Here is a 27,747-nt window from a genome sequence, read left to right as displayed (position 1 = left end):
AGTTCTGTACCTGTCCTTTTTCAAGACAGTCTACCTCGGCAATTGCTCCCCATCGGATCACAGAGAAACTCCTGCTCTAGGTGGTGGCTGCACAGGCTCCATTATGCAGGGGACAGGCAGTTTGTTCCAGGCTCCTGGACATGTGGGCTGTTTCCAGCCTTTGGCTGATTCCAAACAATGCTACAATGAGTGACTTGTATATTAGTCATTTCATACTTCAAACCCCTTTAGAGAGAGAAAGGTCTGTGGTGCTGGGCTGTGTCCCCAGGGTGGACCCTTGGGACCAGGAAGCTGCTGACCACTCAGCATCCCCATTCCTGAGGAAGAAGCGGTTCCAGCTGCAGCTCCTGCCTGCCTGTTGCAGGTCATGTTCACAGAGGAGGATGTGAAGTTTTACCTGGCCGAGCTGGCTCTGGGCCTGGACCACCTGCACAGCCTGGGCATCATTTACAGAGACCTCAAGCCTGAGAAGTGAGTGAAGTCCCCTCCTGCCCTGCCCTGCCCTGCAGAAACAGTCTCCAGGCCTCTTCTAGAACAGGGCCACGCCTAGGGGGTGGGTGTGGTTCTCCAGCAACTTCCCCCTCTCTGGGGCTATCTGAAGGGGGAAGGGACAGCAGCAGGCTCATGTTAGGGGCTGTCTAATCACCAGTGCTGCTGTGACTGAGGCAGGTACACACACCCCCACCCCACTTTTTTGTTAATCCAGTGTAATTAAGAGCATTCCTTATTGGGGCCATTTTTAGAATTTCCCTTAATACCTAAATACAGTACCTTCCAACGATAACTTGGGATCCAGAGGCAAGTGATGGGGTAGACTGGGATCTGGCTTTAGCATTAGGCACACCTCAAGTTGGGCATGGTGGTACACAACTATAGTCCCCGCCACTCGGCAGGCAGGAAGGAGGTTCACTTGAGCCCAGGAGTTTGAGGCCAGCCTAGACAACACAGTGAGAGTCCATCTCAAAAACAGCTAGGCACACCTGAATTCAAATCCTATCTCCATCACCTACCAGCTCTGTGACTGTGGAGAGTCACTTAACTTTCCTGAGCCTTAGTTTCCCCATTAGCAAAAGGGGACCGTAATAGAACCTGCTGCACCCAGTTCTTGCAGGGATTGATGGAGGAGGTCAGCAGCACACCTGCCTGGCACTGCCACAACCCAATCCAACACTCATTCATCAGATAGATCTGGGCAAGGCATCTCCTCTGGGCAAGCCAAAGACCCACTGCCTTGTGGTGTCACCAGAACCCACACAGTTACTGGCCTCTGGTAGATCCTGACTCCCAGGTCTCTATTACAGCATTCTTCTGGATGAGGAGGGCCACATCAAACTCACTGGTGAGTGGTGGGCACTGGCCCTCTCAGGCCTCTGGACTTGGGTAGAAAGAATTCCCGATAGGTCCCAGCTGAGGGCCAGGGAGGGAGTGCCAACTATTTGGAAGGGGTCAAACCCCAGGCCTCAAACTTGGAACACCTCAAGATGAAATCATGGCTCGTCATGGGATCAGAGAGGTCACCTAACCTCTCTGGGCCTTCGCTTTCTCATGAGTGTGACGGGGCGATGCCCTCATGCTTCTGGGCAGGGGAATTGAGTGTGCAGAGTGTGGCAGGAGGAAGGCAGAGGTCCTAAAGGGTTGTCCTGTGCCCTCCTTGCTGCAGACTTCGGCCTGAGCAAGGAGGCTATTGACCACGAGAAGAAGGCCTACTCCTTCTGTGGGACGGTAGAGTACATGGCCCCCGAGGTCGTCAACCGCCAGGGCCACACTCACAGTGCAGATTGGTGGTCTTACGGAGTGTTGATGGTGAGTACCTAGGCAGGGTTAAAAGATCCAGCCCAGAGCCCCGTGTGGTGGCACACACCTATAATCTCAGTGGCTCAGGAGGCTGAGGCAGGAGGATCACGAGTTCAAAGCCAGCCTCTGCAATGGCGAGGCACTTAGCAACTCAGTGAGACCCTGTCTCTAAAATAAAAAATACAAAATAAGGCTGGGGATACAGCTCAGTAGTTGAGTGCCCCTGAGTTCAATCCCCGGTACAAAAAAAAAAAAGATCCAGTCTAGGATGGGTTCAGTTTCCCCCTATACAGTGAGGGGCTTGGTCACCTCCAAGGTTCTCCTCTGTCCTCTCACAGCCAAGCTGGCCTCATCTGACATGCTGCCACGGTTTCCTTTCTTGGATGGATGGATGCCAGGCTGGACCCCTCATGGGGCACCCCTGATCTGGCTCTGGGTCTCTGGGTCTCAGGCCCCTAGCGTTGTGGTTCCCAGTGGTCTAGGTTGGCAGAGGGGAAAGGGAAGGGGCAGTCTTTGCTGCAGCTGGGCTCAGAGGTCCAACAGACCAGCAAGAATCCTGGGACAGAGCCAGGTGCAGTACACACCTGTAATCCCAGCTACTCCTAGCTGAGGCAAGAGACTCACAAGTTAAAGGCCAGCCTGGGAAACTGAGTGAGACCCGGTCTCAGAATTTTAAATACATAAATAAAAAGGGCTGGAGATATAGCTCAGTGGTAGAGGGCTTGTCTGGCATATGCAAGGCTCTGGGTTCGGTCCCCAGCGCAGCAAAAAAAAGCATCCTAGGCTAGAGTATGGCGGTCTGGGCAGGAGGAGGCCAGCTGGTGTATGAGATGGGTGGAGCCTAAATGGACCTTTATCCTCTGCAGTTTGAGATGCTGACGGGCTCCCTGCCCTTCCAGGGAAAGGACCGGAAGGAAACCATGACCCTGATTTTGAAGTAAGCTCCAGCCCTGCCCTGGTACTGGAAGGGCTCCCCAAGTTCCACCCCATTTGGGGGGCCAGAGGATTACCCTGTCCCTACCTCTGAGGCCCTCATTTATGGGACACTCCTGGGTTAAACATTACACTTTCCACAGCCCCCTTTCCGTGCACCAGGGCCCGTGGGGGGGATCCTTGAAGTCTTTGGCAGGTGAGTTAGTGGTTGGCTTGTCTAGACTAAGCTGGGAATGAGACCTGGACAGATAGGGGGAGGGGAGCTGGGGCTTCTGGGGTAAGGCTCAGCCCTGATGAGACCTGGGGGCTGTTTCAGGGCAAAGCTAGGCATGCCCCAGTTTCTGAGCACGGAAGCCCAGAGCCTGCTGCGGGCCCTATTCAAGCGGAATCCTGCCAACCGGCTCGGTAAGCAACCCCAGCTCAGGGGAGGGCATGGGGTGGTAGGGAGCAGGGAGCAGCTGCAGCCTAGGCCACAGGGACACATCTGGGGCTGAAAGGGGCCCCTTGTCCTTTGTGTGGGCAGACAATGCCCCTGGCCACCCTGCCTTCTGGCTCCATGTGTGGTGTTGGAGGGGGTGACCTGTGTGTAGGGGGAGGCAGGAACTGAGTCATTCCCACTCCCTCTGAGGACAAGGACAGGGCCCCCACACAGATTCTCCGCCAAGGCTGCTGGCCCAAGAGAAGGCACGTGAGTTCAGGAGAAAGACGCTCGGTCCTCATCCCAGCTGCATCTGTCCCCGCTGCTGACACACAGTGGGGCCTCCATAAATATTTGTTGAGTGAATGAGTGCCATTTATGAGTTATGTGACCCGGACAGGTGACTTCACCTCTCTGAGCCCCAGATTCCTTGTCTTAGTAGAGATGGTGGTCCCAGGCCAGCTAGCAGAGCCCTGTGGATGAAAGACGTCTGTGCCTGGTGGGGAGTGAGTGTTCAGTGTACTTAGGGTTCCTCACTCCTGGGATCACTTGGACCATGACCTAGTTTGTGAGGTCCAGTCCAGGTCAGGTCCCTGGGGTCTCATGGTTGAAAGTGACAAGAGGTTAAGAAGAGCAGAGATAGAACCTGTGTCAGGAGGTGTCAAGGGCCCTCAGGAGGTCTCAGGATAAATCCAGCTTCTGTCCTGACTGGGTAGTCTGGGAAGAGTTGTCAATCTCTCTGGACTTTCCTCTTCAATAAGTACTCTGGAGCTTGATCATCAGAAGCTCCAGAAAGATCGAGATGCTAAATGGGCCTCAGGCCTCGGGGCAGTGGCTGGGTGCATCTGGCAGGGTGAGCGCCTCCTCCTCTCTGCTTCAGCAGCTGCTGGTCCCAGAGCCCTGTGCAGCTGCTTGGCAGGCAGGGGCTGTCTGGGTTTGCGCCATCCAGGGGTAGACCCTTTATTTGGGCTCTTTCAGGCTCCGGCCCGGATGGAGCAGAGGAAATCAAGCGGCATGTCTTCTACTCCACCATCGACTGGAATGTGAGTGTGTCAGGGTGGGAGGTGGGGGGCTCTGCCAATGAGGGCCTCAGGAATGGAGGAAAGGGTGAAGGCATGCTCCTGGGTTGAGGGCTGGCCTCCCCAGGGCAAGCCGTTATGCCACTGTCTGCTGGGCCCACGTGGAGGCACCGTGGTGACCAGAGCACCCACCCCACCTTGCAGAAGCTATACCGTCGTGAGATCAAGCCACCCTTCAAGCCAGCTGTGGCGCAACCTGACGACACCTTCTACTTTGACACTGAGTTCACATCCCGCACACCCAAGGGTGCGTCCCTTGTCTGGTTTGTCAGCCTGGGGCTGGTACAGGAGGGAAGCAGGGAATGGGGCGCCCTGGGGCATGGGGGTGGTTAGGATCTCTGGGAGGCCTGGCTATGTGGGTAGATAGGCCATGAGTGTCTGCCTCTGTGGGACTGTGACTCTGTCCCTGTCTCACGCCCCCTGAGTCTCCCACTCTGGGGCTCTGTGGGCCTCTTTGTGTTTGGGTGAGAGAGCAAGTTGTGTGGGTGGCCAAGGCACAATAGAAAAAGCAGGACCCCTGCCCCAGGTGCCTTCACGCCCACTGGGAGGATTCAACACATCAGGCCTGCGCGCACGTCAGGGATAAGGAATCTGACCCAGCAAAGCCGTGGTGGAGACAGTCTGGCAGAGCAGAGGTGACAGCGCCCACAGGCCAGGGCCAAGTGTGGGCATCAGCTTTGGCTGTCCTGACTGCCGGACCTCAGTGTACTCATCAGGAACATGGGCTCAGCCCCAGCCCTACTCATTCCCAAGAGTCACTGCAGGAAGCCAGAGGGGAGACTTTGGGAGGGGGCCTGGTAAATTCTTGGCCAGATTTCAGCAGTGGACAGAGGGGAGGGTATGAGTTCTGAGATGTCGCCTAGAGGGGCATGTTTGAGCAAAGGGGGTGCTTTTCTACTCTGGCCTGCACACTGCTGGTGACAGGGAGCTCAGCATGTCTCCGGGTGATCCACTTCATCTTTATTCACTTGTTTGACAAATCCATACCAGGTGCCTGCCATGTGCCAGCCGTGGGGAATGGTGGTGAACGAGACCCACCCCGCCTGCCTCATGGAGCTCAGGCCATTTTTAGAAGGGAGGTTCATAGGAGAAGGGGCCCGGAGGAGCAGCGACAGCCAGGCTTTTTAGAGGGAGGCCGTGGGAGCTGAGCCTTAGAGGGCGGATGCTCCCTGACAAGGAGCATCTGGTCAGAGGGACTGGCACGCGCAGGGGCACAGAGACCCTTTTAAGGGTCTGGAGACCCAGCATGGCAGTCAGCAGAATGGGGAGACAGGAGGCCAAGATCACCAGGGTCTCAACTGCCACACTGAGGAGTTGGGGGCAGCAGGGACATGTGAAGGGTGCAGGCCAGCTTGTATTGGAGCCCTCCCTCTGGCTGCCGTCCAGAAGATGGACCCAAAGGGGCGGACTTGAGGCCAGGAGGCCGGGGAAGAGGCACTCGGGATCCTTGGCCCGGGCTTGGCGTGGGCTGGAGGCTGAATGAGAGAGTCTTATGTCTCCCGTGCGACGGGACTGGCTGCTCTACACACGTGTGAACAGATGGGCTGAGGCCTGGAGTGGGTGGGCCCCTAAGGCCCTCCATGGCTAGCTGCTGTGACCGGCAGGACCTGCATGGTCTCCCTGTGCTTGGCTGCTCCAGGGTCGTGGGTACCTCCTTAGGCTCATATGCTCCTTCCACCCCTACAGATTCCCCAGGCATCCCCCCGAGTGCTGGTGCCCATCAGCTGTTCCGTGGCTTCAGCTTCGTGGCCACTGGCCTCATGGAGGACGATGGCAAACCTCGGGCCACACAGGCCCCCCTGCACTCGGTGGTACAGGTGAGGGAGGCTGGGGACTGCTGCTCAGTTGTCCTTTTCCACCCAGAAGACACAGGGCAGAACAACTAAGGGTACAGCTGTGGAGCTGCACAACCCTGGGTCAAGTCCCAGTGCCCCTGGGTGAGCCAGAGGCCTGCAAGCGCCTTGATCTTCTTCCCCATTCATAAAGCAGGGCTGACAAAGCCGCCTCACACAGTGGCTCTCATCATTGGATGGAAACATGAATATATAAATTTCCTGGCACAGACCAGGGTCAGGGCAAATGCCAGGGGATGTCCAGGGTAGAGTTGGGGAGTGGTTGTTGAGGCCCTAGTTGATTGGGTGGCAGGGAACTTGCGTATCCACATTTATCCCTTGTTTGTATGTTACGCTGCTTCATGGGAATTTGAGATTTGAGAGACAAGAATGTAGACTCTGGCCAGGAGCTGTGGTGCACGCCTGTAATCCCAGTGGCTCAGGGGGCTGAGGCAGGAGGATCTCAAGTTAAAAGCCAGCCTCAGCAATGGTGAGGTGCTAAGCAACTCAGTGAGACCTTGTCTCTAAATAAAATACAAAATAGGGCCGGGGATGTGGCTCAGTGGTTGAGTGCCCCTGAGTTCAATCCCAGTACCCTCTCCAAAAAAAAGAATGTAGACTCTGGTTGGGGGCACGGTGGCATACACCTGTAATCCCAGCTACTGGGTAGGCAGAGGCAGGAGGATCACAAGTTTAAGGTCAGCCTGACAATTTAGCAAGACCCTCTCAAAATTAAAAGGGCAGGACTGGGGTTGTGGATCAGTGGTAGAGTGCTTGCCTAGCACATGTGAGGCAATGGGTTCAATCCTCAGCACCACATAAAGATAAATAAGGGGCTGAGGTTGTGGCTCAGCAGTAAAATGTTCGCCTAGCATCTGTGAGGCCCTGGGTTTGATCGTCAGCACCACGTAAAAATAAATAAAGGTATTGTGTCCAACTACAACTAAAAAAATAAATATTAAAAATAAATAGGGCTGGAGATGTGGCTCAAGCAGTAATGCGCTCGCCTGGCATGCGCAGGGTGCTGGGTTCGATCCTCAGCACCACATAAAATAAAATAAAGATGTTGTGTCCACCGAAAACTGAAAAATAAATATTAAAAATATTAATAAATAAATAAATAAATAAATAAATGTGGGGCTGGAGTTGTGGCACTTGCCTCACATGTGTGAGGCCTTGGGTTCGCTCTTCAGCATCGCATATAAATAAATAAATAAAACAAAATATCTATTTACAACTAAAAAATATATAATTATAAATAAATATTAAAAAATGAATTAAAAGGGCTGGGGATATAGCTCAGTTGTAGAGCACCCAGTTCAATCCCCAGTACCAAAAAAAAAAAAAAAAAGGAAATGCCAACTCCAGATCTCATTGCCTGGGTCCAGAGCCTCCAAGGTAAAGGGACTTTGGCTGAGACACTTGTCTTTCCAGACCTCAGTCTCCCATCTGTAAATGGAGGTAATGATAGAGTTGCTGTGAGGATTACCTGAGCTGATATGAGTAAAGTCAAGATGACTGTAATTTATTATCCAAACTGGGACATCCTTGTCCAAGACAAATATTAAACCAGACTGGATATGAGAGCAACAGGTGGCACATGGCCACCTGATGATCATGCTTGGAATAGTGCCCGGCACACAGCACACGCAGGACGCTGTGTGAGCATTTACTATTGTTAATGTCTCAGAACCTGAGACACCCCATGCCGAGGGCTGTGACACCCTGAAACAGGAGGCTACCTACCCAAAGCTGCAGAAAGTGGCAGAGCTGGAATCCAGCTCAGCACTTCTGCACCCCTGTGGGCTTTCCCAGGCTTCTCAGAACCACGCACCGCTTAGTATGTGTTCTGACTCTCTTGCCCACCCTTCCACCACCCTCTCTCACTGTAGACCACCGTGGGCCAGCAAGGAGGCAGTGAGTGTGTCCACTGTATAGAGTAGAAAACTGAGGCCCAAGGAGGGGCAGGTCCTTCCAAGGTCACACAGCCAGCATTGCCCCAGGCTCCTGGCTCTTCCCCTACTCCATCTCCATGCAGGAAGGCCTTGGTACTGGGGTGACCCCTGGCACTGTGGAGCCAGGGATTAGCCTCATCTCTTGGTCTCTTGCAGCAACTCCATGGGAAGAACCTGGTTTTCAGTGATGGCTATGTGGTAAAGGAGACGATTGGTGTGGGCTCCTACTCCGTGTGTAAGCGCTGTGTTCACAAGGGCACCAACATGGAGTATGCTGTCAAGGTGGGCCTCCTGACTACATCCTGGCCAAGGCTGCTGGGCTGGGGGTGAGGCCAATGTAGGTGTGGTCCTTTGGCGGGGAAGGTTAGTGCCTGAAGCTCTGGATGTTGAAGGAGAGCCCCCAGGGCAGGGAGATACCTTGGAGTCTGTCCCCCTGAGATGCCATTTGTTCCCACTTTCTTCAGGTCATCGATAAGAGCAAGCGGGACCCCTCAGAAGAGATTGAGATTCTCCTGCGGTACGGGCAGCACCCCAACATCATCACCCTGAAAGACGTGAGTGGACGTCCTCGAGGCTGGGCCGGGGCCCGGCATCCTTGACGCTAGGATTTGTCTGTGGGAGGTCATGCCTTGGTTTCTCACCCTCCTCCCAGGGCACAGAGAGGGGCAGGGGCACTCTGGGTCCCTCTGGTCTGGACACATCCCAAGTGTCCTCTCCTTGAGACTTGGACATTCTCTTGAGAGCTTCCCTGCTCATCAGGGACCAGGGCCAGCACCACCTCGTCCAGGAGGACAGGGTCCAGATGGGTGAGGGTCCGGCCAGGGCAGAACACTGCCGGAGGCTCGTGTCATGCTTCCCTGCTGGGTGCTTGTGACTGAGCCCTCAGGCCTGGCACTGGGGACAGGGGCCTGATGGCGAGGTCTTCGGCAGGTGTATGATGATGGCAAACACGTGTACCTGGTGACCGAGCTGATGCGGGGTGGGGAGCTGCTGGACAAGATACTGAGGCAGAAGTTCTTCTCAGAGCGGGAGGCCAGCTTCGTCCTGCACACCATCAGCAAGACCGTGGAGTATCTGCACTCACAGGGGGTGAGTGTGGACTTGGGGAGGGGCAGAGAGTGCCAAAGGTCATGCCATCCATCCAGTGGAAGAACCATGGTCTGGCCCAGGAGTGCCAGTCTCCACCCAGCCAGACAGACAGAGGGGACGATGTGTAGGTGAGTGGATGGACAGGTGTGTAGATGAGTGGATGGATGTTAAGAGAGACAGAAGCCGAACTGCAGAAAGGAACAGTTTGTTCAGTGCCAGTTGCTATGCCAAGGCTTAACGTAGGGTGAGGTCTCCCTATATTATCTCAATTCACACCCCTGAGTTAGTTGTAGTTATTGGCCTGACTTTACAGGTAAGATGACAAGTGTGAGGTCATTTGCCCAAGACCCCACAGCCAGAGAAGAGTGGAGCCAGGATGTCAGGCTGAGGAGTGGGGGTGGAAGCCGCGGGGAAGAGTGGACTTTGAGTTGGGAAGCTGCAGGGTCCCTGTTGGGAGGTGCAAGCCTTCCAAGGGGTGAATTTGGCTGCGGACCAGTTGCTAAGACAGGAAATGGATGCAGGAGGAAATGCTGCTGGAAGCAATGGGCGGAAGAGGTGTAGAGCCAGAGAGCAGAACGTGGCCTTTATTGCTGCACAAAGCAAGTAAACACTACGTGGCTCTGGGCCAAGGCGCAGAGTGGAAGGTAGAGAAGTTCTGTATGACTGTGAGTTAACCGAGTTTCTCTTTGGATGAGGTGATGTTCTGAGGTACTTCTAATCAGTCTGTGAGGATTAGGAATGTAGGCTCTGAGCTGAGTGAGATGGTGCACACCTGGAATCCAAGTGACTCGGGAGACTGAGGCAGGAGGATTGCAAGTTAGAGGCCAACCTCAGTGACTTAGTCTCAAAAAAATGTCTATATAAAGGGCTAGGGATGTAGCCCAGAGGTAAAGTGCCCCTGGGTTCAATCCCTGGCACCAAGCAGGGAAAAAAAAGAATGTAACCTCTGAAATCCAATTGACTGTGCTGTGGTCATGGCTTCTCATCTTACCTGCGCATGCAGTTGGGAGAGCCATCCGGCCTCTCTGAGCCTTCGGTCTTCTGCAGACTTGTGGTAGCTGCCTTATCATGGGGTGGTTGTGGGATGAAGCGAAGTACTTTTCTTGAGAGTGCGGCTTCCCACTCTCAGGGCTGGCTAGCAGTAACTGCCACATGTAAGCAGGGAGGCAGGACCCCAACACACGCGCAGGACTAAGAAGAATAATGTAACCACCAGAGTGCTCGACACCCAAATTCAAGAATTGTCAAAACCAGCCCAGTGGAGCACACCTCCCAGCCCTCAGGAGGCTGAGGCTGGGGGATCGCTGGAGTCCAGGAGTTCAAGACCAGCCTGGGCAACTAGCCCTAGTACTTACATTTGCCACTTCTTTCTTTTCATCTCTCCCTCCCTCCCTTTCTCTTTTTCAGTGCAGGGCCTTGTACATTTTAGGCAAATTTCTACCACTGAGCCACCTCCCAGCCCTCCTTTGTTTCTTTTTTGTTGCTGCTGAAGTATTTTTCTCAACTTTTTTGAGAAGAAAGATCAAATTTATAGAAAAGGTCAAAGAATAATATAATGAAATTCATTTTCCTCTAGACTTAATATATCTTTTAAAAAAAAATTTTTATAGTTGTAAATGGACAAAATGCCTTTATTTAGGTTTTTGGTTTTTCTTTTTACATGGTGCTGAGGGTCGAACCCATTGCCTCTACCACTGAGCAGCAAGCGCACTACCACTGAGCCACAACCTTTAATTTATTTTTATTTATGTTTTTGTACCTGGGGTTAAACCCAAGGGCGCTTAACCACTGAGCCACGTCCTCAGCCCGCCTTTTTCTTTAATTTTTTTTTTAAGTTGTAGGTGGACACAATGCCTTTATTTAATTTATTTATTTTTATGTGGTGCTGAGGATCAAACCCAGTGCCTCACATCTGCTAAGCAAGCACTCTACCACTGAGCTACAGCCCCGGCTCCCCCAGCCCCTTTTTTATATTTTATTTAGAGACAGGGTCTCACTAAGTTGCTAAAGCTGGCTTTGAACTTGCAATCCTCCTACCTCAGCTTCCCTTAATATATATATTTTGGAAAATGCATTTGAAAGGAAGTTACAGGCATTTTGACACTTGACCTACAAAGGCTTATAAAGTCTTGCTTTTGCTTGGTACTGGACATTGAACCCAGGGATACTGTACCACTGAGTTAAACCTCCAGCCCTATAACTAAAGTCTTTTAAAGCATGTTTTAGACTTCACATCATCTTAGTCATATATCTGTAATTTTTTATACCTTTATTTAATTTATTTATTTTTATGTGGTGCTGAGAATTAAACTCAGTTAGGCAAGTGCTCTACCACTGAGCCACAACCCCAGCCCATATATCTGTAATTTTAAAAACAGTGGACAGTGGGGCTGGGGACGTGGCTCAAGCGGTAGCGCGCTCGCCTGGCATGCGTGCGGCCCGGGTTCAATCCTCAGCACCACATACAGACAAAGATGTTGTGTCTGCCAAATACTAAAAAATAAACATTAAAAAACAAAAAACAGTGGACATTATTTTTCAACCAACTAACAAAATTAGCAGTGAGTTGTTTTCACATAAATTCACAAAAACATTTTCCCTCCTGTCCTTTCAAAAATGTCTTTTCATGATTGGGTATTATAATTGAAATCCTGGGGCTGGGGATGTGGCTCAAGCGGTAGCACGCTCGCCTGGCATGCGTGCGGCCCAGGTTCGATCCTCAGCACCACATACCAACAAAGATGTTGTGTCGGCTGAGAACTAAAAAATAAATATTTAAAAAAAAATAATTGAAATCCTGATCTCTTTTCATGATTGGATATCATTGAAATCATAATCCCTGCAAAGTCCACACATTTATTTCATTTAGTTGTTCTATCCAAATCTTCTTATTTTTTTAAAATATTTATATTTTAATTTTAGGTGGACATAGTATCTTATTTCACATTTATGTGGTGCTGAAGATTGAACCCAGTGCTTCATGCATGCTAGGCGGGCATTCCACCACTGAGCCACAACCCCATCCCAAAATTAAAGCACAGGGATTTTTTTTTTTTTTTTTTTTTTTTTGGTGGTGCTGGGGATTGAACCCAGGGCCTTGTGCGTGCAAGTCTTCTTTTTAAACTGAAGTAAAATCTGCATGAGGTAGATGTTCTGTGAACAATTTGATGAGTTTTATTAAATGTGTACACCCATGTCACCTGCATAGTAAAAACTCCCTTTTGTAAGCCACTTACTTGCTGAAGAGATCAGTTTGTTCTGTAGAATGTCCCACATTCTGAATAAGTCTTTTACTTTCTGGTGGCATTATTTATGTTATTTCTCTATTGCTCATGTTTCCTGTAAACTGCAAGTTCCTCTAAAGCCTTTTTTTTTTTTTTTAATTGCTGGGGATTGAACCCAGGACTGTGTCACACATGCTGGTCCACTGAGCCACCACACCCCCAGCCCTTTTGAATTTTATTTTGAGACAGAGTCTTGCTAAGTTCCCCAGGTTGACCTCAAACTTGGGATCTTCATGCCTCGGTCTCCTGAGTTTCTGGAATTAACAGCCGTGCACCACCATACCCAGCTTGCTCCAGAATCTTATTTAGATGTAGCTTCAAATTTTGGTGGGATGGGAGAAGTTCAGAAAGCCGGGATCTGGGATCCCAGAGAATCATGTAGAATACTTAACTATTATGAATCATTGACCTTCAAGGAATTCCAACTGTGTTTATCTTGGCCAAATCATGTCTGTAGAGGACTAAGGAAAAGTCTAGAAAAGGGACCTATTGTGACCATGTTCAATCATTGGCACCTATTTCCATACATTGAAGGGGTGGGGGGCGGGAATCGTGACATCATTGCAGGTGCACAGGGAAGGCTGTTCCTCCATTCAGGCCTAGAGTCCAGATGCCATGGGACCTGAGTTGTGTTCAAGTGTTTATCCAAAACAAAAGAATCATATGTCCCATTGGCAGTTGTACACTAGCTTCTCTTGTGCACAACCAAATATCTGCAGTTACCTAATAATACGTTGGCCATTCTGCTACAAAACAATAATAACAGGATAGGGCAAAACAAAACAAGACAAAATCAGCAGGAGGCCACTCCATGAGGTGCAAGTGCTTTGAGCACATGACCTCATGTTGCCCCCCATTATTCACGCCAGGTGATAACAGGCCTATCTCCTCATTGTAGAGAGCCTCACGTAATGGCTTCCTCCTTTCAGGGTTTTTGAATCAATTATTTCACTAGGGTGTACAAAAATGGCGCTGTCTGACTAAGTGTGATTGATTAGCAGGAACTCTTTTATAAAAAGGAACTTTACCTCATGCTCAAAGCTTCAGTTTGGTGACCACATGTGCTTTTAATGGTCCTGTTTGAAGTGGCTTTGGTTTCTGAAATGGCCAATGCAAACAGACTAATGATCAAACGTGTGAGATCAAAGAGTGAGTGTGTTTCCTTTTCCTGTTTTGTTGTCAAGTGAGTACTAGTTAAAGTTACCTCCAAGAGGGTTTAGGAGACAAAGCCATGGCAGTGAGTTACCAGTGGGTTGCCCGAAGCTCAGAGCAAGGAAGAGCTTTCTAGAGCAGGAGATGCCTCCAAAGGGCGTCCCTTCCACAAGGCAGGTTCCAAGTTTGAGGAACCACTTGAAGGAGATTGTATCTTTCCCAAAACCAGGAGTTGACTTTGGGAAACTGCGATGTGTCTGGCCCTCTCCAAATATCAGAGACAACTGATGAGGAAATGGGCAGCTGTTCTTTATTTTATTTGTTTATTTTTATGTGGTGCTGAGCATCGAAACCAGTGTCTCACCCATGCTAGGCAAGTGCTCTGCCACTGAGCTACAGCCCCAGCCCCTGGGCAGCTGTTCTTATTGAAGTATTTGGAGGGCATTCTCTGGGTTGATTTGGCATCTGGAGTAGCTGTGGTCTATAAGATGGGAATCCAACAGAAACTGAGGGATGGGAAAAAGTGACTGGGGCTCCAGATCCTCTGGGATCCCTATGTGTGTGTGGCGGGGGTCACTGGAGATTGAACTCAGGGGTGCTTGACCAGTAAGCCACATCCCCAGTCCTTCTTTTTGTTTATGAGACAGGGTTGTGCTAAGTTGCCCAGGCTGACCTTGAACTTGCAATCCTCCTGCCTCAGCCTCCGGAGTTGCTGGGATTGCAGGTGTGTGCTACTGTGCCCAGCAATGTTTTCCATCTTTTAAGTAGTCATTCTGATAGGTGTGGATGGAATCTCATTATGGCTCTAACTGACATTTCCCTGATGGCTGGTGAAGTTGATGCTTCTTCACATGCATATTGCCATTTGAATGCCTTCTTTCCTGAAATGGCTGTCCCCATCTTCTGTCCATGTTTTTAAATTGGGTTGTCTGCTCCTTTCGTGTTATTTTATAGCCATTCTTTGTTTAATGTGTAAAGCCTATTAAAGTTCAGACTACTGGGCATGGTGGCACATGTGTGTAATCCTAGGAGCTCATGAGGCTGAGGCAGGAGGATGGCAAGTGCAAAGCCAGCTTCAGCAATTCAGAGAGCCCCTAAAGCAACTTAGTGAGACCCTGCCTCACAATAAAAAATAAAGATTGCTGGGGTTGTGGCTCAGTGGTTAAGCACCCCAAGGCTTAATCCCCAGTACAAAAGAGAGAGAGAGAGAGAGGAGAGAAAGGAAAAAAAAATGTCCCCAGACTCCATCTTGTCTGTTTCCATAAGGTCCCCATCATGCCAGGAACAGCCTTTGAGATGCAGATTCAATAGAGCCAACACCAGGCTTTGGCTGTGTCTTTTTGTTGTTGTTGTTGTTGTTGTTTTGTTTTGTTTTTTAGTTATAGATGGACATAATATCTTTATTTTGTTTACTTATTTTTATGTGGTGCTGAGGATTGAACCCAGTGCCTTACATGTGCAAGGTAGGCACTCTGCCACTGAGCCACAACCTCAGCCCCCTGGCTCTGTCTTTAACCAGATGTTTCACACAGAACAATTTGTCACGGGTGCCCAAATGCACATCTGCTGTGGATGCTGATGGTGATAAAGGTACTGTGGCTTTTGGGCACAGTGGCACACACCTGTAATCTTTTTGACTCAGGAGGCTGAGGCAGGAGGATTCCAAGTTTGAGGCTAGCCTTGGCAACTTAGTAAGACCCTATCCCAAAATTAAACTTTAAAAGGGCTGGGAAGGTAGCTCAGCGGTGGACTGTCCCTGGGGCTGCTCTTGGCAGTTCACGCCACTTGCCACATTCTATAGGCCAGGCAAGGTTCTGAGCACTTTGCATATTAAACTCACTTAATTGTTACAAAAAAGGAACTGGTGAAGAATGTGTCATCGTGATCTTTATTTTACAAGTGAGAGGATTGAGGTTTAAGTAACTTGCCTGAAGCCTTACAGCTAATCTGAAGTCTGGGCTCTGAACTCATGCACAAGATTGGATGCTCTGGACAGGATGTCTTCTGATTTTGTTTTGTTTTGTTTTCCATGCTAAGGATCAAACCCAGGGCCTCATACATGCTAGGCAGATGCTCTACTACTGAGCCACATCTCTAGCCCTTACCCAGGGATTTGATTACTGTTATCATCACCATTTTACAGTTGAGAAAAGTGAGGGCTAGAGAGGTGGACCACACAGTTATGGAGGGCAAATCCAAGACTCACACTCCAGCCTGCCCGACTCCTTGTGACTGCCAGAGGTCATGGCCCGTTGACCGTGGTTGCATTTAACCTATAAAAATATTTTGTTTGGCCTGCACGATATGGGATGACTTTTGTTTGGGGTTGGTTTGGTAAGGTGTAGTGATTTGGCTGCTTTTAAAAAACCAGGCCCTACTTTTAAAAAACCAGTTGCTCTGCAGTGACTGTCGACTGGCACCAAGAGCAGTTGCCCCTTTAGACTGGTTGGTGTGGTTCCCACTAGCCTGGCCTCCCTCACAGTCACCCAGCCTGCTGTGACTTCCTGTGCCGTGAGATGGGAGACCGCATCATCTCCCCACTCCCCACCTGAGGGTCGGGTCACAGAACCACCTGCAGGGCTTTTCCAAGCTGCCCCCCTGCCTCCGTGTTCTTCTCTTACCGCCATGATGAGGCCTGGTGGAGTTCGTCGTTTCTCTGTGTTGTTGGGGCGGGATAAGATCACAAACACCCATGTTCCTGTTTCCCAAAAGTGTTATCTGTGCTGTGCTCAATAGACCGTGGAATTACAGTCAGACCTGGGTTTGCCTCTTACTATACAAGCAAGGCCATTCTCATCACAGAGCCTCAGTTCCCTCCTCTGTAAAATGGAGCCAATAATTACCAAGGTGTGGTGGATAGCCCCAGTGAGATCATGATGAGGAACCCTCTTAAACCAGGAATATCACCTGTACAGGTGTCCCCAGCATCCCTGGCCTCTCAAGCATGGCTGGGCACTTTGGGGAAGACAGCCTGCATTCTCTGGGGGCCTGCACTGTGGTGTCATGTGACCGTGTTGGAAGGAGAAAGTCCAAGGGCTTCCTCCAGTTCTTGGATGCAACTCACAGAGTATCACCGGGGCCAGTGTCTGTGTGGCTCTTTTCCTCTGGAGGCCGGCTATGCTGGGCCACACCTGTTCTCCAGTCTGCCCTTCCCATGGACACCTGCTAGAGTGCTTGGGGTTCAATTGGAACAATGAAGCCAGCCAGTCTGCAGGACTCAACTAATGTCACCTGCAAAGTGACTGCATGTTTCAGAGGTGTGATTCCTTCATTCATTGCACAGAGCTCACTTAGCACTTGCTCTGTGCTGGTCCCTGGCTGGGTACTGCAAGGTGATTAGGCACTCCACAGGCAGGCATGGTTAGGACTACTGTGGATGGAGCCCGTGTGGCCTGAGCTCAGAGTGCCTGAGAGAATGCGGTGTGTGATGAGGCCAGGGCAGGCTGAGCCTCCCAGGGCAGGCTAGGGATGTGGGCTTTATCTTGCCGAAACTAGGGAGCCATTGAATGGTTTTTTTTTTTTGGTATTGGGAATTGAACCCAGAGGCACTTAACCGTGGAGCCAGATCCCCACTTCTTTTATTTATTTATTTATTTTTAAATTTTGAGACAGGGTCTTGCTAACTTGCTTGGGGCCTCTCTAAATTGCTGAGGCTGGCTTTCAACTTGCCTTCCTCCTGCCTCAGCCTCCTGAGTCACTGGGATTACAGGCGTTCACCACCACACCAGGCCCATTGAAGGTTTTTGACATTCCCCAGGGAGTTCCATTAGCTCGTGGGAGAAGGAGCAGGAGGGTGAGAACATGATATCTAGCATTTGGAATAGGTTGAGTTTGAGACTATGGAACATCCAGCAGTTGCCTTCTGGTAGGAAACTGGATCTATGAGCCTGGACTCAGGAAAGTTCTGGGCCAGGGCTAGAGATCTGAGGATTGTAATTAAGTGGTAGAGGTTTGGCTATGAATACAACCATGCAGAGGGGGAGGAGCATGCAGAGTGGGGTGTTCGGGTCCCCTTGGGTTACAGAGGAGCACACGGGATCCAGGGGAAAGTCATTTGCTTATGGCCTCAGGGTAAGTGCTATCCTGTCATTCCTTCAACAGAGATGCATAGAGTACCTGCCCTGTACCAGGAGCTAGTGTGAGTGCTGGGCTCAGTAGTGAGAGCTAAATGCTCAGGAAGCTACATTCCAGTGAGCAGACTCAGAAAACAAATGAAATATTATGTCCCATGGTGTTAAATGCTACTGTGTGACAAAAGCAGAGCAGAGTAAGAAGGCTCAGGAATACTGGGTGGCCGGGGGCTGTTCTGTGGGGATGTTCAGGGGAAACCTTACTGATAAGAACAGAGACCTGAAGGGAAAAAGAGAATTAGCCAGGTAGATGGATGAGGGAAGAGTGTTCTAGAAAGAGGGAACTGCAGGTACAAAGGTCCTGAGGCAGGTATGTGCTTGGCCTGTTGAAGAAGAGCAGAGAGACTGATGTGGCTGAAGCAGATACAGCAAGGGGGAGATGGCAAAGAGCGCAAGAGACATGGGGGAGGGGCGGGGAGAGATCAGGTGGGGCCACGTGGGCCATAATAAGGAGTTTTCTTTCTTTCTCTCTTTCTTTTTTTTTTTTTTAATTGCGACATACCTGTGTGTGTGTTACTGAGGGTTGACCCTAGGGGTGCTCTACCACTGAGCTACAACCCCAGCCCTTTTTATTTTATGAGATAGGGTCTCATTAAGTGGCCCAGGCTGACCTTGAACTTGCAATCCTTTTGCCTCAGCCTCCCAAGTCTCTGGGATTACAGGCCTGCACTACCGGGCCTAACTAGTCATTTTTCCTTTCAAAACAACCCCCCAGGTTGGCCTTGCACTCCTGGGCACAAGGGATCCTCCAAGCTGTCAGGACTATAGCATGTCACCACACCTAGCAAAGACTTAAAAGGGAAAGGCGTGGAGGGTTTCGAGCTGTGATGACACGATCTGACGTATGTTTAACAGGATCGCTGCGGCGTCGATGGTGAGACGCATTGTAGGGAGGAAAGGCAGAAGCAGGGAGACCAGTTAGGAGGTAGCTGCCCTAATCCAAGGGGTAGGGGATGATGGTGGGGAACCAGAGCCCCGCCAGTCGAGGAGCTGAGAAATGACTGGGCTCTGGAAATATTCTAATGGCAGAGTCAACAGAGTTGACCTGTGGGTTTATTAAGGAATATGAGAGGAAAAAGAAAAAGGACCCACACAACAGGAAGGATGCGATTATATGAGGAGCAGATTTGAGAGGAGAACTACGGAGTTCAGTGTTGGGCAGGTTGAATTCCTGCCACCTTAGATCGTGCTCCATTGAGATTTCAAGCAGGCAGTAGTAGCACTAGGAGAAGGGCTCCTGTGTGGTAGCCCTTTTACTTCTTCCTGGATTCTAGATTTTTCCCTAGCAGCCTTCCCATATGGAGGCTGACCCCAGTCCTCTGCCCCTAGGTTGTGCACAGAGACCTCAAGCCCAGCAACATCCTGTACGTGGACGAGTCTGGGAACCCCGAGTGCCTGCGCATCTGTGACTTTGGCTTCGCCAAGCAGCTGCGGGCTGAGAATGGGCTCCTCATGACGCCTTGCTACACAGCCAACTTCGTGGCGCCCGAGGTGAGTGGGGACGACAGGAGTCTTTGTGCCGCACCTAGAGGCCCACGCTGTCCAGGCCTACAGTGTCTATAGCCTTGACTCAGGGACTGAGGGCAGATCTAGCCACAGCGGGGACTCTTGTTCTACCTTTTGGGGACTGTGTGGCCACTTCCTACTGCCCTCGGACTGACCACCCTCCCCTGCCTTCCTGCCAGGTGCTGAAGCGCCAGGGCTACGATGAAGGCTGTGACATCTGGAGCCTGGGCATTCTGCTGTACACCATGCTGGCGGGGTGAGTGCCCGGCCGGGCCCTCCCCACTCCTGTCCTGGGATCAGCCTGGGCTGGGGCTTGTCTCAGGGGAGATCAGCTCTGCCTGGGGACAGGCCCTGCCTACGGGAGCTGCACCTTGAAGCATGCAGTCTGAGCAGGAGGGGCAGCCTCCCTTCTCCAGGGCAGAGGCTGTACCCAGCTGTGTGGGCTTTTCTCCAGATACACTCCATTTGCCAACGGACCCAGTGACACCCCAGAGGAGATCCTGACCCGGATCGGCAGTGGGAAGTTTACCCTCAGTGGGGGAAACTGGAACACGGTTTCCGAGACAGCCAAGGTGAGTCTTTAAGCTCGGGGAGGAGGGGCAGGGTCCATCCCGGGGCTTTTCAGCAGTTCAGGTGTCCCGTAGCCTTTCTCCCAAGAGGAAGCTTCCTAGGCAGACTGGCCCTTTTTTGGGGTAACTTGGTGACTGATCATTCATGGTCCTTTCCCATGTGGGGGACAGAGGACTGCACAATCCCAGCACCTCTCTTCTGGAAGCTCAGTGGAGGGGAGCTGTAGGCCTGCAGGCCTCCCCGGGGATCCAGGCACAGAGCAGAAGCAGAGCAACTGCCCATGGAGAGGACCTTCCCAAAGAGGGAAGAGTTTTCAGTATTGGTGACAGTTCCTATCACTGGGAGCCTCTGTGCGAACAGATTTGAGCCCTTCATAAGCAGCACCACTTCCACCAGCCTGTGTGGCAGTGTTGTTGCCCCCATTTCTCAGAGGGGACATTGAGGCTCGGGGAGTTGAAGTGACTTGCCCAGGGCCCTCAGCTGATGAGCGGAAGAGCCAGTTTCGCACCGGAATCTGCCCGGCCTCAGCCCTTAGGCTCTTGCCCCTTTCCACCCTGGAAGGCAAGCAGGCTCCTGGAAGTGCGAGGAGAGCAGAAGCCCCCAGAGGGGAACGCCCTGGCTGTGCCTGGGAAGCCGTGGCTTGTGGAGAATGGATCGCAGGGCAGGGGCAAGGGTTCAGGTGGGAGATGGTCGGTGCAGTTGTCTTCCCCTTCCCCATCTGCGGGACACAGATGATCTCTCCCCTGCTGCCTCTCACACCTCCCCCTTGCCCCTGTGCCGCTAGGACCTGGTGTCCAAGATGCTGCATGTGGACCCCCACCAGCGTCTCACAGCCAAGCAGGTCCTGCAGCACCCATGGATCACCCAGAAAGACAAGCTTCCCCAGAGCCAGCTGTCCCACCAGGACCTGCAGCTTGTGAAGGTATGACAGCCCAGCCGCTGGCAGCCGCAGGGTGCAGGTTGCCCAGGCCAGGGTGTCATGTGCAAGGACTTGGGGTAGTGGAACCAGGAGATCCCATGTCTGTGCCCAGGACCAGGAGGTGGGACAGAGGACATGAGACAGTCCTGTTTTCAGGGGCTCTAGTCTTCTGGCAGACACAACTACCAACCTCTGAAGCCTCGGAGGCAGGACCAATGACCATGAAGGACCACCAAGGCTGGAAATAGTGGGCTGGGTGGGCTGTGGGGCTCTGGGAGGGGCTGGCCTGACCTGGGACAGTGTCCCTCCCCTGCTCACCTCCTCACTGGCCACCTGACTTACCTCCTCTCCCAGGGAGCCATGGCAGCCACGTACTCCGCGCTCAACAGCTCCAAGCCCACCCCCCAGCTAAAGCCCATCGAGTCATCTATCCTGGCCCAGCGGCGGGTGAGGAAGCTGCCATCCACCACTCTGTGAGGGGCCTGGCACCCAGGCCGCAGGGCGGTGCTAGCTTGATGGAGGCAGCATCCTTCCCAGAGGGAGCAGCCTGAGTCACGGGGTCAGAGCAAGTTGGAGCCTCGAGGGGTCCGGGAAGCAGCCAGCCCAGATCACCGCCCCGTGAGGGTGTGAGAAGTGCCTTCTCCTTCCCCAGGATGGACTCTTCCGGCTTAGGCTCTGCTGGTGGAAATCGGTTCACTGTACAAACTCTGACCTTTTTTAAGGAAAATAATGGCATCAACCCCCCGTGGAGTTTTACAAGATCCATTTGCCTTTCTGGGAGCAGAAATAGCCAGTGCAACCCCAGAAGGGGCACTGCGTCATGCTGGGGCTCTCTGTGGCTGAGACTCCTGGAGCAGCTTCGGGGTCCTACCCTGGGGGCCCCACAATTGGTCATCTGGAGCCATTGGCAGATCCCCCACGGCAGCCCGGCATCGCCTCACAGAGCCACCGACTGTTAAGTAGAACTCCCTCTCTCCCCAGCCAGCTCCTCCAGCCTGTTCTGCCAGGGGTCTAGAACCACTTTCGGCTAGAGCTGCTGGCTCCAGGCTCCAGGCACCAGCATCTGCATCGGCCCACCCACGGGCCCCTGCATTCAGGTTGGGCCACCCCAGGGAGAGGACATGGAGAGCACTTTTCGGCAGATTTCTATTGAGTCTGCTACTGGACAGAGGTCATGGAGGCCAGGGGTGCAGGCCACAGGGGCAGGGGCTTTTTTCATTTCTTCCTCAGCTGGTAACTCAGGGTTCATCTGTCCATGGCCTTTTTAATAAACTTACAATCAAATCGAAGCACGCTCTTCTCCACTTCTCATCTCTGAATCTGCCCTCTCTCTGCTATGGGTTGTCAAGGGCTTTGGCAGGGACAAGAAATGGGCCAGGTCCTGGTACGATGGTCCTCACCTATAATCCCAGCATCTCTGAGGCTGAGGCAGGATGATCATAAGTGTAAAAATATTTACTACCAGTGAAGGGTGTCAGATTCCGTACTGGGGCCTTACATGCACATTCCATTTACTCTTTTTTTTTAATACCTTTATTTTTTTAATTTTATTTTTATGTGGTGCTGAAGATCAAACCCAGTGCCTCATGTGTGCTAGGCAAGCGCTCTACCATGGAGCTACAACCCCAGCCCCCATATCCCATTTAATCTTACCAAACCTATGAAGTAGGTGTTATTATGCTATTATCTGTATTTTATAGATGGGGAAATGAGCTCAGAGAGGGGAATGATATTTCCTCATGCAATAAATATTTTCTGAGCACCTGTTATGACCCTGCTGCAGATGCTGGTGAGCCAGGAGAGAATAAGTCTTAGATCTAAGTAGGGGACGGGGACAGTTTGCAAACCTAGGTCAGCCACTCAGAAGACATGTGGAGAGTTAAATTGGATGAGACTGGGTCAGGGAAGGCCACTCTGGGAAAGTGACCCAGAAACTGAGATCTGAATGAAGAGCAGGAGGCAGAGTTAGGACAGAGGCCCCAAGAGGGAAACAGGCAGGGTATGCTCAGTGTCTCAAGAGGAGCTGATGTAGCTGTGACCTCAGAGCCAGGAGTTTGCACAAGATGAGGTTGGGACGTGGAGGCAGGGAGAAATGCAAGCTATTAAAAGAATTCAGGGACTGGGAGTGTAGTTCAGTGGTAGAGCCTTTGCTTAGTAGGCATGAGGCCCTGGCTTCCATCCCTAGCACTGGGGCGGGTGGTGGGGGGAATATATATATATTTAGCTCATGGATCTAGAGGCTTAGAAAGTCCAAGAGCCTGGCCCTAGCACCTGGTGAGGGCTGCTTGCTGTTATCACATGCAGAGGGCATCACACAGCAAGACTTGGCAAGAGCATTAGCTTGGGCCTTTCTTCCACTTCTTATAAAGCCACTAATGTCATCATGGTTTCCTGCCCTCATGACCTCACCTCATCCTAGTACCTCTCAAAGTGCCCACCTCCAAATATCATTAGCATATGAAAGGGGGCACTCAAACCACAGCACCAGATGTCCCCAAGTTCCAGAGTCACTGTTCCCTTTAATGCCCAAATAACAATCCCTCAGCTCCTGCCCACAAAATATCCACCTACTAAGCAGGTGCTCACCTTGTGGAGCACCAAGTGCTGTATTTCATGACACCCTCATGTGAACAAGATATGGTCAATCCTATTTCACACGCAAGAAGAAATTTGAGGCTTGGAGATTAACTTGCCCAGGGACACAGCAACATGGCAGAAGAGAACTCACACTGGAGGTCTGAGATCTGAGAGTCACCGTTCAGGGGTTCAGCCCCACCTCTCTGCTTGTGAGACTGCCCAAGACCTACTTGTGTGTTTTACAGAGCTGTCTGTTTAGCACCCTACCCTCAGCCAACCATGTGGTCATAAATTTCCTATACAATTGGGGTCTGGTCTCAATTACAGAATTCCAGTGGCTCCAGAGGCTGAGGCAGGTGGATCTCAAGTTTGAAGCCAGCCTCAGAAACTTAGCAAGGCACTAAGCAGTTTAGCAAGATCCTGTCTCAAAACATAAAAAGGGCTGGGATGTGGTTCTGCGATTAAGTGCCCCTGGGTTCAATCCCCAGAACAAAAATAAGAAGAAAGAAAGTCCCAGCCAGGTGCAGTGGTACAAGCCTGTAATCCTAGCAACTTGGGAGGCTGAGGCAGGAGGATCCTGAGTTCAAAGTCAGCCTCAGCAACTTAGTGAGGCTCTGTCTCTAAATAAAATATTTTAAAAAGGGCTGGGGATGTAGCCCAGTGGTTAAGCACCCCTGGGTTCAATCCCCAGTACAATAAAAAAAAAAAAACTTCTAATTCCAGTTGAGTGTGGTGGCACACACCTGTAACCAGAGACTCTGGATCCTGAGGCAGGAGGATCTCAAAGTTTGAGGCCAACCTGAGCAACTTAAGGAGACCCTGTCTCAAAATTAAAATATTTGGATATAGTTCAGTGGTACATGCCTGTCATCCCGACTACTTGGGAGAATCTGAAGCTGCTAACAGTGGAAAACAAACTGGGAGATTTGGGGAGTTTCCTACAGTCTCATAAAGTAGAGTTCCCCATCAGCTGGACTACACATCAGGGAACTAATGGCATGTCAAGGGCTTGGAGGGGATTCCTCTTCCCACGGGGGAACATTTGAGGGGCTGATGTAATTCCCTGTGGGCCAGCAACTCGGATTCCCAATCGTCCACACAGACAGCAGCGTCCCTGGGTGTTTCTTGCATTTTACTCTCTTGTCTTCATGTTTTGCAGGATGATTTTGGAGACAGGTACCCTCAGAAAAAAGGCTGGTTTCCTATGTAGGTTATATAAGCAAACATTTAGCAATAGGGTTGACACATGGATTTAATTCTCTCACTCAGCCTGTAATTTAAGACCACCGAATAATGTACCAGACTGTGAGTTGTTTAATGGCTGTCCTAGGCACAATGGGTTGAATTCCTGTTTACGCTGGGCAGAGCACAGATGTCATCCCTAATATTCAAAGCAATCTCATGAGGTAGGTATTATCATTTCCATTTTACAACAAGGAAACTGAAGCTGAGGGATGAACGAGCCACAGTCCCCAAGGAAGTGGCTGAGCCCAGGTCTATCTGGCTCCGAACTCATACATGTCCCACTATCCAACCCTGCTGCACAGGATAAATTTCATCTCACAGTGACTCATAAAAATCTCACATTCAGAAGGGCCTTAAAGGCCCAGACCCAACCTCCACCCACTACAGGAATCCTCCATAAATGGTTATCCAGTTTCTGTTTGAATCCTGCCAGCAACGGAGACTCCACCACATCACAAGGCAGCCCCCGCATGGTTGGAAAGTTCCTCACTTTGAATGAGGTCTGAGCAGCTTCCGTCTGTTGGGGGGTGTGGGGGTTCCCAGTAACTCCTGGGCACTCAAGGGAGAAATGACTCATTAGCAAGAGGGAAATCTCTGCGTGTCCCACCCCCAGAGACGGTAGCCACTAGTGGCAGGCAAAAGAGGTGGCACTGAGCCTGTGCCAAGCAGAGAAACCCCAAGAGGTGAGTGGAAGAACCTGTGGCCCATCACCCCAGGGACATCTGCAGAGGCGCCCCTCACCCCATGTCCTCCTGCCTCTGCCCCGGCCCAGCTCATCTGCGAAGGCAGCAGCAGGTGGCCACGGAGGGTAGTGGGCTCTGAGTCAGTGGGACCTGCCATCCCTCGCTGCTCTGACATTTCCTAAGTGTCCCACAGAGCTACTGCAGGCACTGATGGAGAGCCTGGGTGACAAGCCAACAGCGGCAGGAAGAGGGAAGACCCCAGAGCCGTGGCTGAGAGCAGATGTGGGGTCAGTTGTACCTTTTTTTCTTGAAGTCTGAGTATCCTGGTCTACAGTGCAGCTTTGGGCACTTGCCTGCAGACCTTGGGCGAGCCATTTAACCCCTCTGCCTCAATTTCCCCACCTTTAAACTGGGACTTAGGAGTAGTGCCTACTTCTTGGTGCAGGTGAGCATGAGAGGCTCATCGCTTGGGACCTAGTACATACTTCACCCCTGGCTGCACCCGCCTCCCTCAGCACGGACTCCAGCCTCCCAGCTCTCACAGCCTGGGGAGACTCAGCTTATCTGGGCATCCTCCTCCTCCTCCTCCGAGAAGAGGGAACTTCTCATAAAGCCTACCTCTTTCCCCCTCCTGTCCCCGAACCTCTCTCTGAGTTATAGCTCATACTTGTGATTCAACCTGAGACTTCTTTTTTAGGTAATTTCTTCTGTTTCTCTTCCCTCCAGGGCTGTGGGCTGATTGAGAAATGGAGGGTGGATGACACATGCCTGACCTGGGCACCAGGACTGAAGCTGGGGCAGCCTGAGTCACCCAGTCATTTGTAGAATCTCAGGAGGGCTGGCCTTGGGCCACGTCACTCCTGTTGTCATCACGGAGCTTTACAGTTCTAGGCCCTTGGCATGGGCTTCACGGAGCATCTGACGGGGTGAGAGTCTCAGCTCAGGAGGGAGTAGGGGGTTGGGTGAGGAGGCACAACAAGGTCAGACGCCAATGTCAGCCGTCACTGGCTACGGGTTCTGGGCAAGTCATCTGACCTCTCGAAGCCTCATTATCCCTCATCTGCAAACCATCTTCAGAAGGCTGCGGAGGGGCTTAAAAAGAATTAATCAGCCACACATGGTGACGCACAACTGTTATCCCAGTTACTTGGGAAACTGAGGCAAGAGGATCACAAGTTCAAGACCAGCCCAAGGCAACTTAGGAAGACCCCTGTCTGCAAGGGACTGGGGATGTAGTACAATGGTACAGTACCCCTTGTTCAGTCAATAGTGCCAAAGAACAAGCCAACTAACTAGAAATTATTATTTCCTTTTATATATGGGAAAATGGAATAGCAGACAACATAAATCAAATGAATGTCAAAGAATTTAAAGCCTTAAATCAATAGTTTATTGGGTGCCAAGCACCATAATAAATGTTTTACCAGTATCAGGGGTGTGAAAGTTTTGATTGTACTCATTTTCCTTAAGAGGTTAAATTATCTACTCAAGTTCACTCTGTTAGAAAATGGGAGAGCTGAAACCAGCACTGGACCTGGCATCAAAATTCATGCTTACATCTTATTTTTATTTTTTTTATTTTATTTTTTTTTAAAGAGAGAGTGAGAGAGGAGAGAGAGAGAGAGAGAGAGAGAGAGAGAGAGAGAGAGAGAGAGAATTTTTAATATTTATTTTTAGTTCTCGGCGGACACAACATCTTTGTTGGTATGTGGTGCTGAGGATCGAACCCGGGCCGCACGCATGCCAGGCGAGCGCGCTACCGCTTGAGCCACATCCTCACCCCCTTATTTTTATTTTTTTTAAATATTTTTTGGCTATAAATAGACACAATACCTTTATTTATTTGTATTTATGTGGTACTGAGGATCGAAACCAGTGCCTCACACATGCTAGGCGATCGCTCCACCAACAGCCCTACATCTTATTTTTAGAGTATGATCTGAGGCAAACCACTAAAGAGCTGTGAGCGTTAGTTTTGTTTGTTCTTTAGCATTAAGTTTTGTTTTTTTTTTTTAAAGAGAGAGTGAGAGAGGAGAGAGAGAGAGAGAGAATTTTTAATATTTATTTATTTTTTTTAGTTCTCGGCAGACACAACATCCTTGTTGGTATGTGGTGCTGAGGATCGAACCTGGGCCCCACGCATGCCAGGCGAGCGCGCTACCGCTTGAGCCACATCCCCAGCCCAGCATTAAGTTTTTTAACAAGATGAGGATAATCACATTATTTCACCATACCCTTTTGGTGTTTTCTTCTTCTTCTTCTTTTGATACAGGGGATTGAATCCAAGAGCATTTTATCCTTGAACTACATCCACAGCCCCTCCTCTTTTTAAAAATATGTTGTTTTTTGTAGATAGACAGAATACCTTTATTTTATTTAAATGTGGTGCTGAGGATCCAACCCAAGGCCTCCCATGTGTGAGGCAAGCACTCGACCACTGAGCCACAACCCAGTCCCCATCCACAGCTATTTTTGTATTTAATTTTGTGACAGGTCTTGCTGAGGTGTCCAGGCTGGCCTCAGATTTGCCATTCTCCTGCCTCAAACTCACAAGGCACTGGTGTTATGGCCACCAGGCCTG

The 27,747-nt window shown here is 50.9% G+C and overlaps 1 protein-coding gene across 7 annotated transcripts in view; it reads left to right on the top strand.

Moving 5' to 3' along the window:
• Nucleotides 1-21,944, top strand: part of RPS6KA1 (ribosomal protein S6 kinase A1) — a 41,628-nt gene extending 19,684 nt beyond the window's left edge. For all 7 annotated transcript variants that reach the window (XM_081305162.1, XM_081305160.1, XM_081305159.1 and 4 more), the window contains 16 exons: nucleotides 365-471; nucleotides 1,302-1,339; nucleotides 1,661-1,803; nucleotides 2,661-2,731; nucleotides 3,044-3,132; nucleotides 4,124-4,188; nucleotides 4,369-4,471; nucleotides 5,911-6,041; nucleotides 8,168-8,293; nucleotides 8,476-8,565; nucleotides 8,942-9,100; nucleotides 18,996-19,157; nucleotides 19,352-19,428; nucleotides 19,627-19,744; nucleotides 20,527-20,664; nucleotides 21,016-21,944. In XM_081305162.1, the coding sequence (XP_081161288.1) occupies nucleotides 365-471; nucleotides 1,302-1,339; nucleotides 1,661-1,803; nucleotides 2,661-2,731; nucleotides 3,044-3,132; nucleotides 4,124-4,188; nucleotides 4,369-4,471; nucleotides 5,911-6,041; nucleotides 8,168-8,293; nucleotides 8,476-8,565; nucleotides 8,942-9,100; nucleotides 18,996-19,157; nucleotides 19,352-19,428; nucleotides 19,627-19,744; nucleotides 20,527-20,664; nucleotides 21,016-21,138 (1,740 nt within the window). In that variant the 3' untranslated portion in view covers nucleotides 21,139-21,944. The remainder of the gene's footprint in view (nucleotides 1-364; nucleotides 472-1,301; nucleotides 1,340-1,660; nucleotides 1,804-2,660; nucleotides 2,732-3,043; nucleotides 3,133-4,123; nucleotides 4,189-4,368; nucleotides 4,472-5,910; nucleotides 6,042-8,167; nucleotides 8,294-8,475; nucleotides 8,566-8,941; nucleotides 9,101-18,995; nucleotides 19,158-19,351; nucleotides 19,429-19,626; nucleotides 19,745-20,526; nucleotides 20,665-21,015) is intronic.
• The last annotated feature ends 5,803 nt before the right edge of the window (nucleotides 21,945-27,747 follow it).

The sequence above is a fragment of the Spermophilus citellus genome, assembly GCF_964194105.1.
Source record: "Spermophilus citellus genome assembly, chromosome: 9".
In the NCBI taxonomy this organism is placed as follows: Eukaryota; Metazoa; Chordata; class Mammalia; order Rodentia; family Sciuridae; genus Spermophilus; species Spermophilus citellus.
This window is presented reverse-complemented; position numbering and strand designations above follow the sequence as displayed.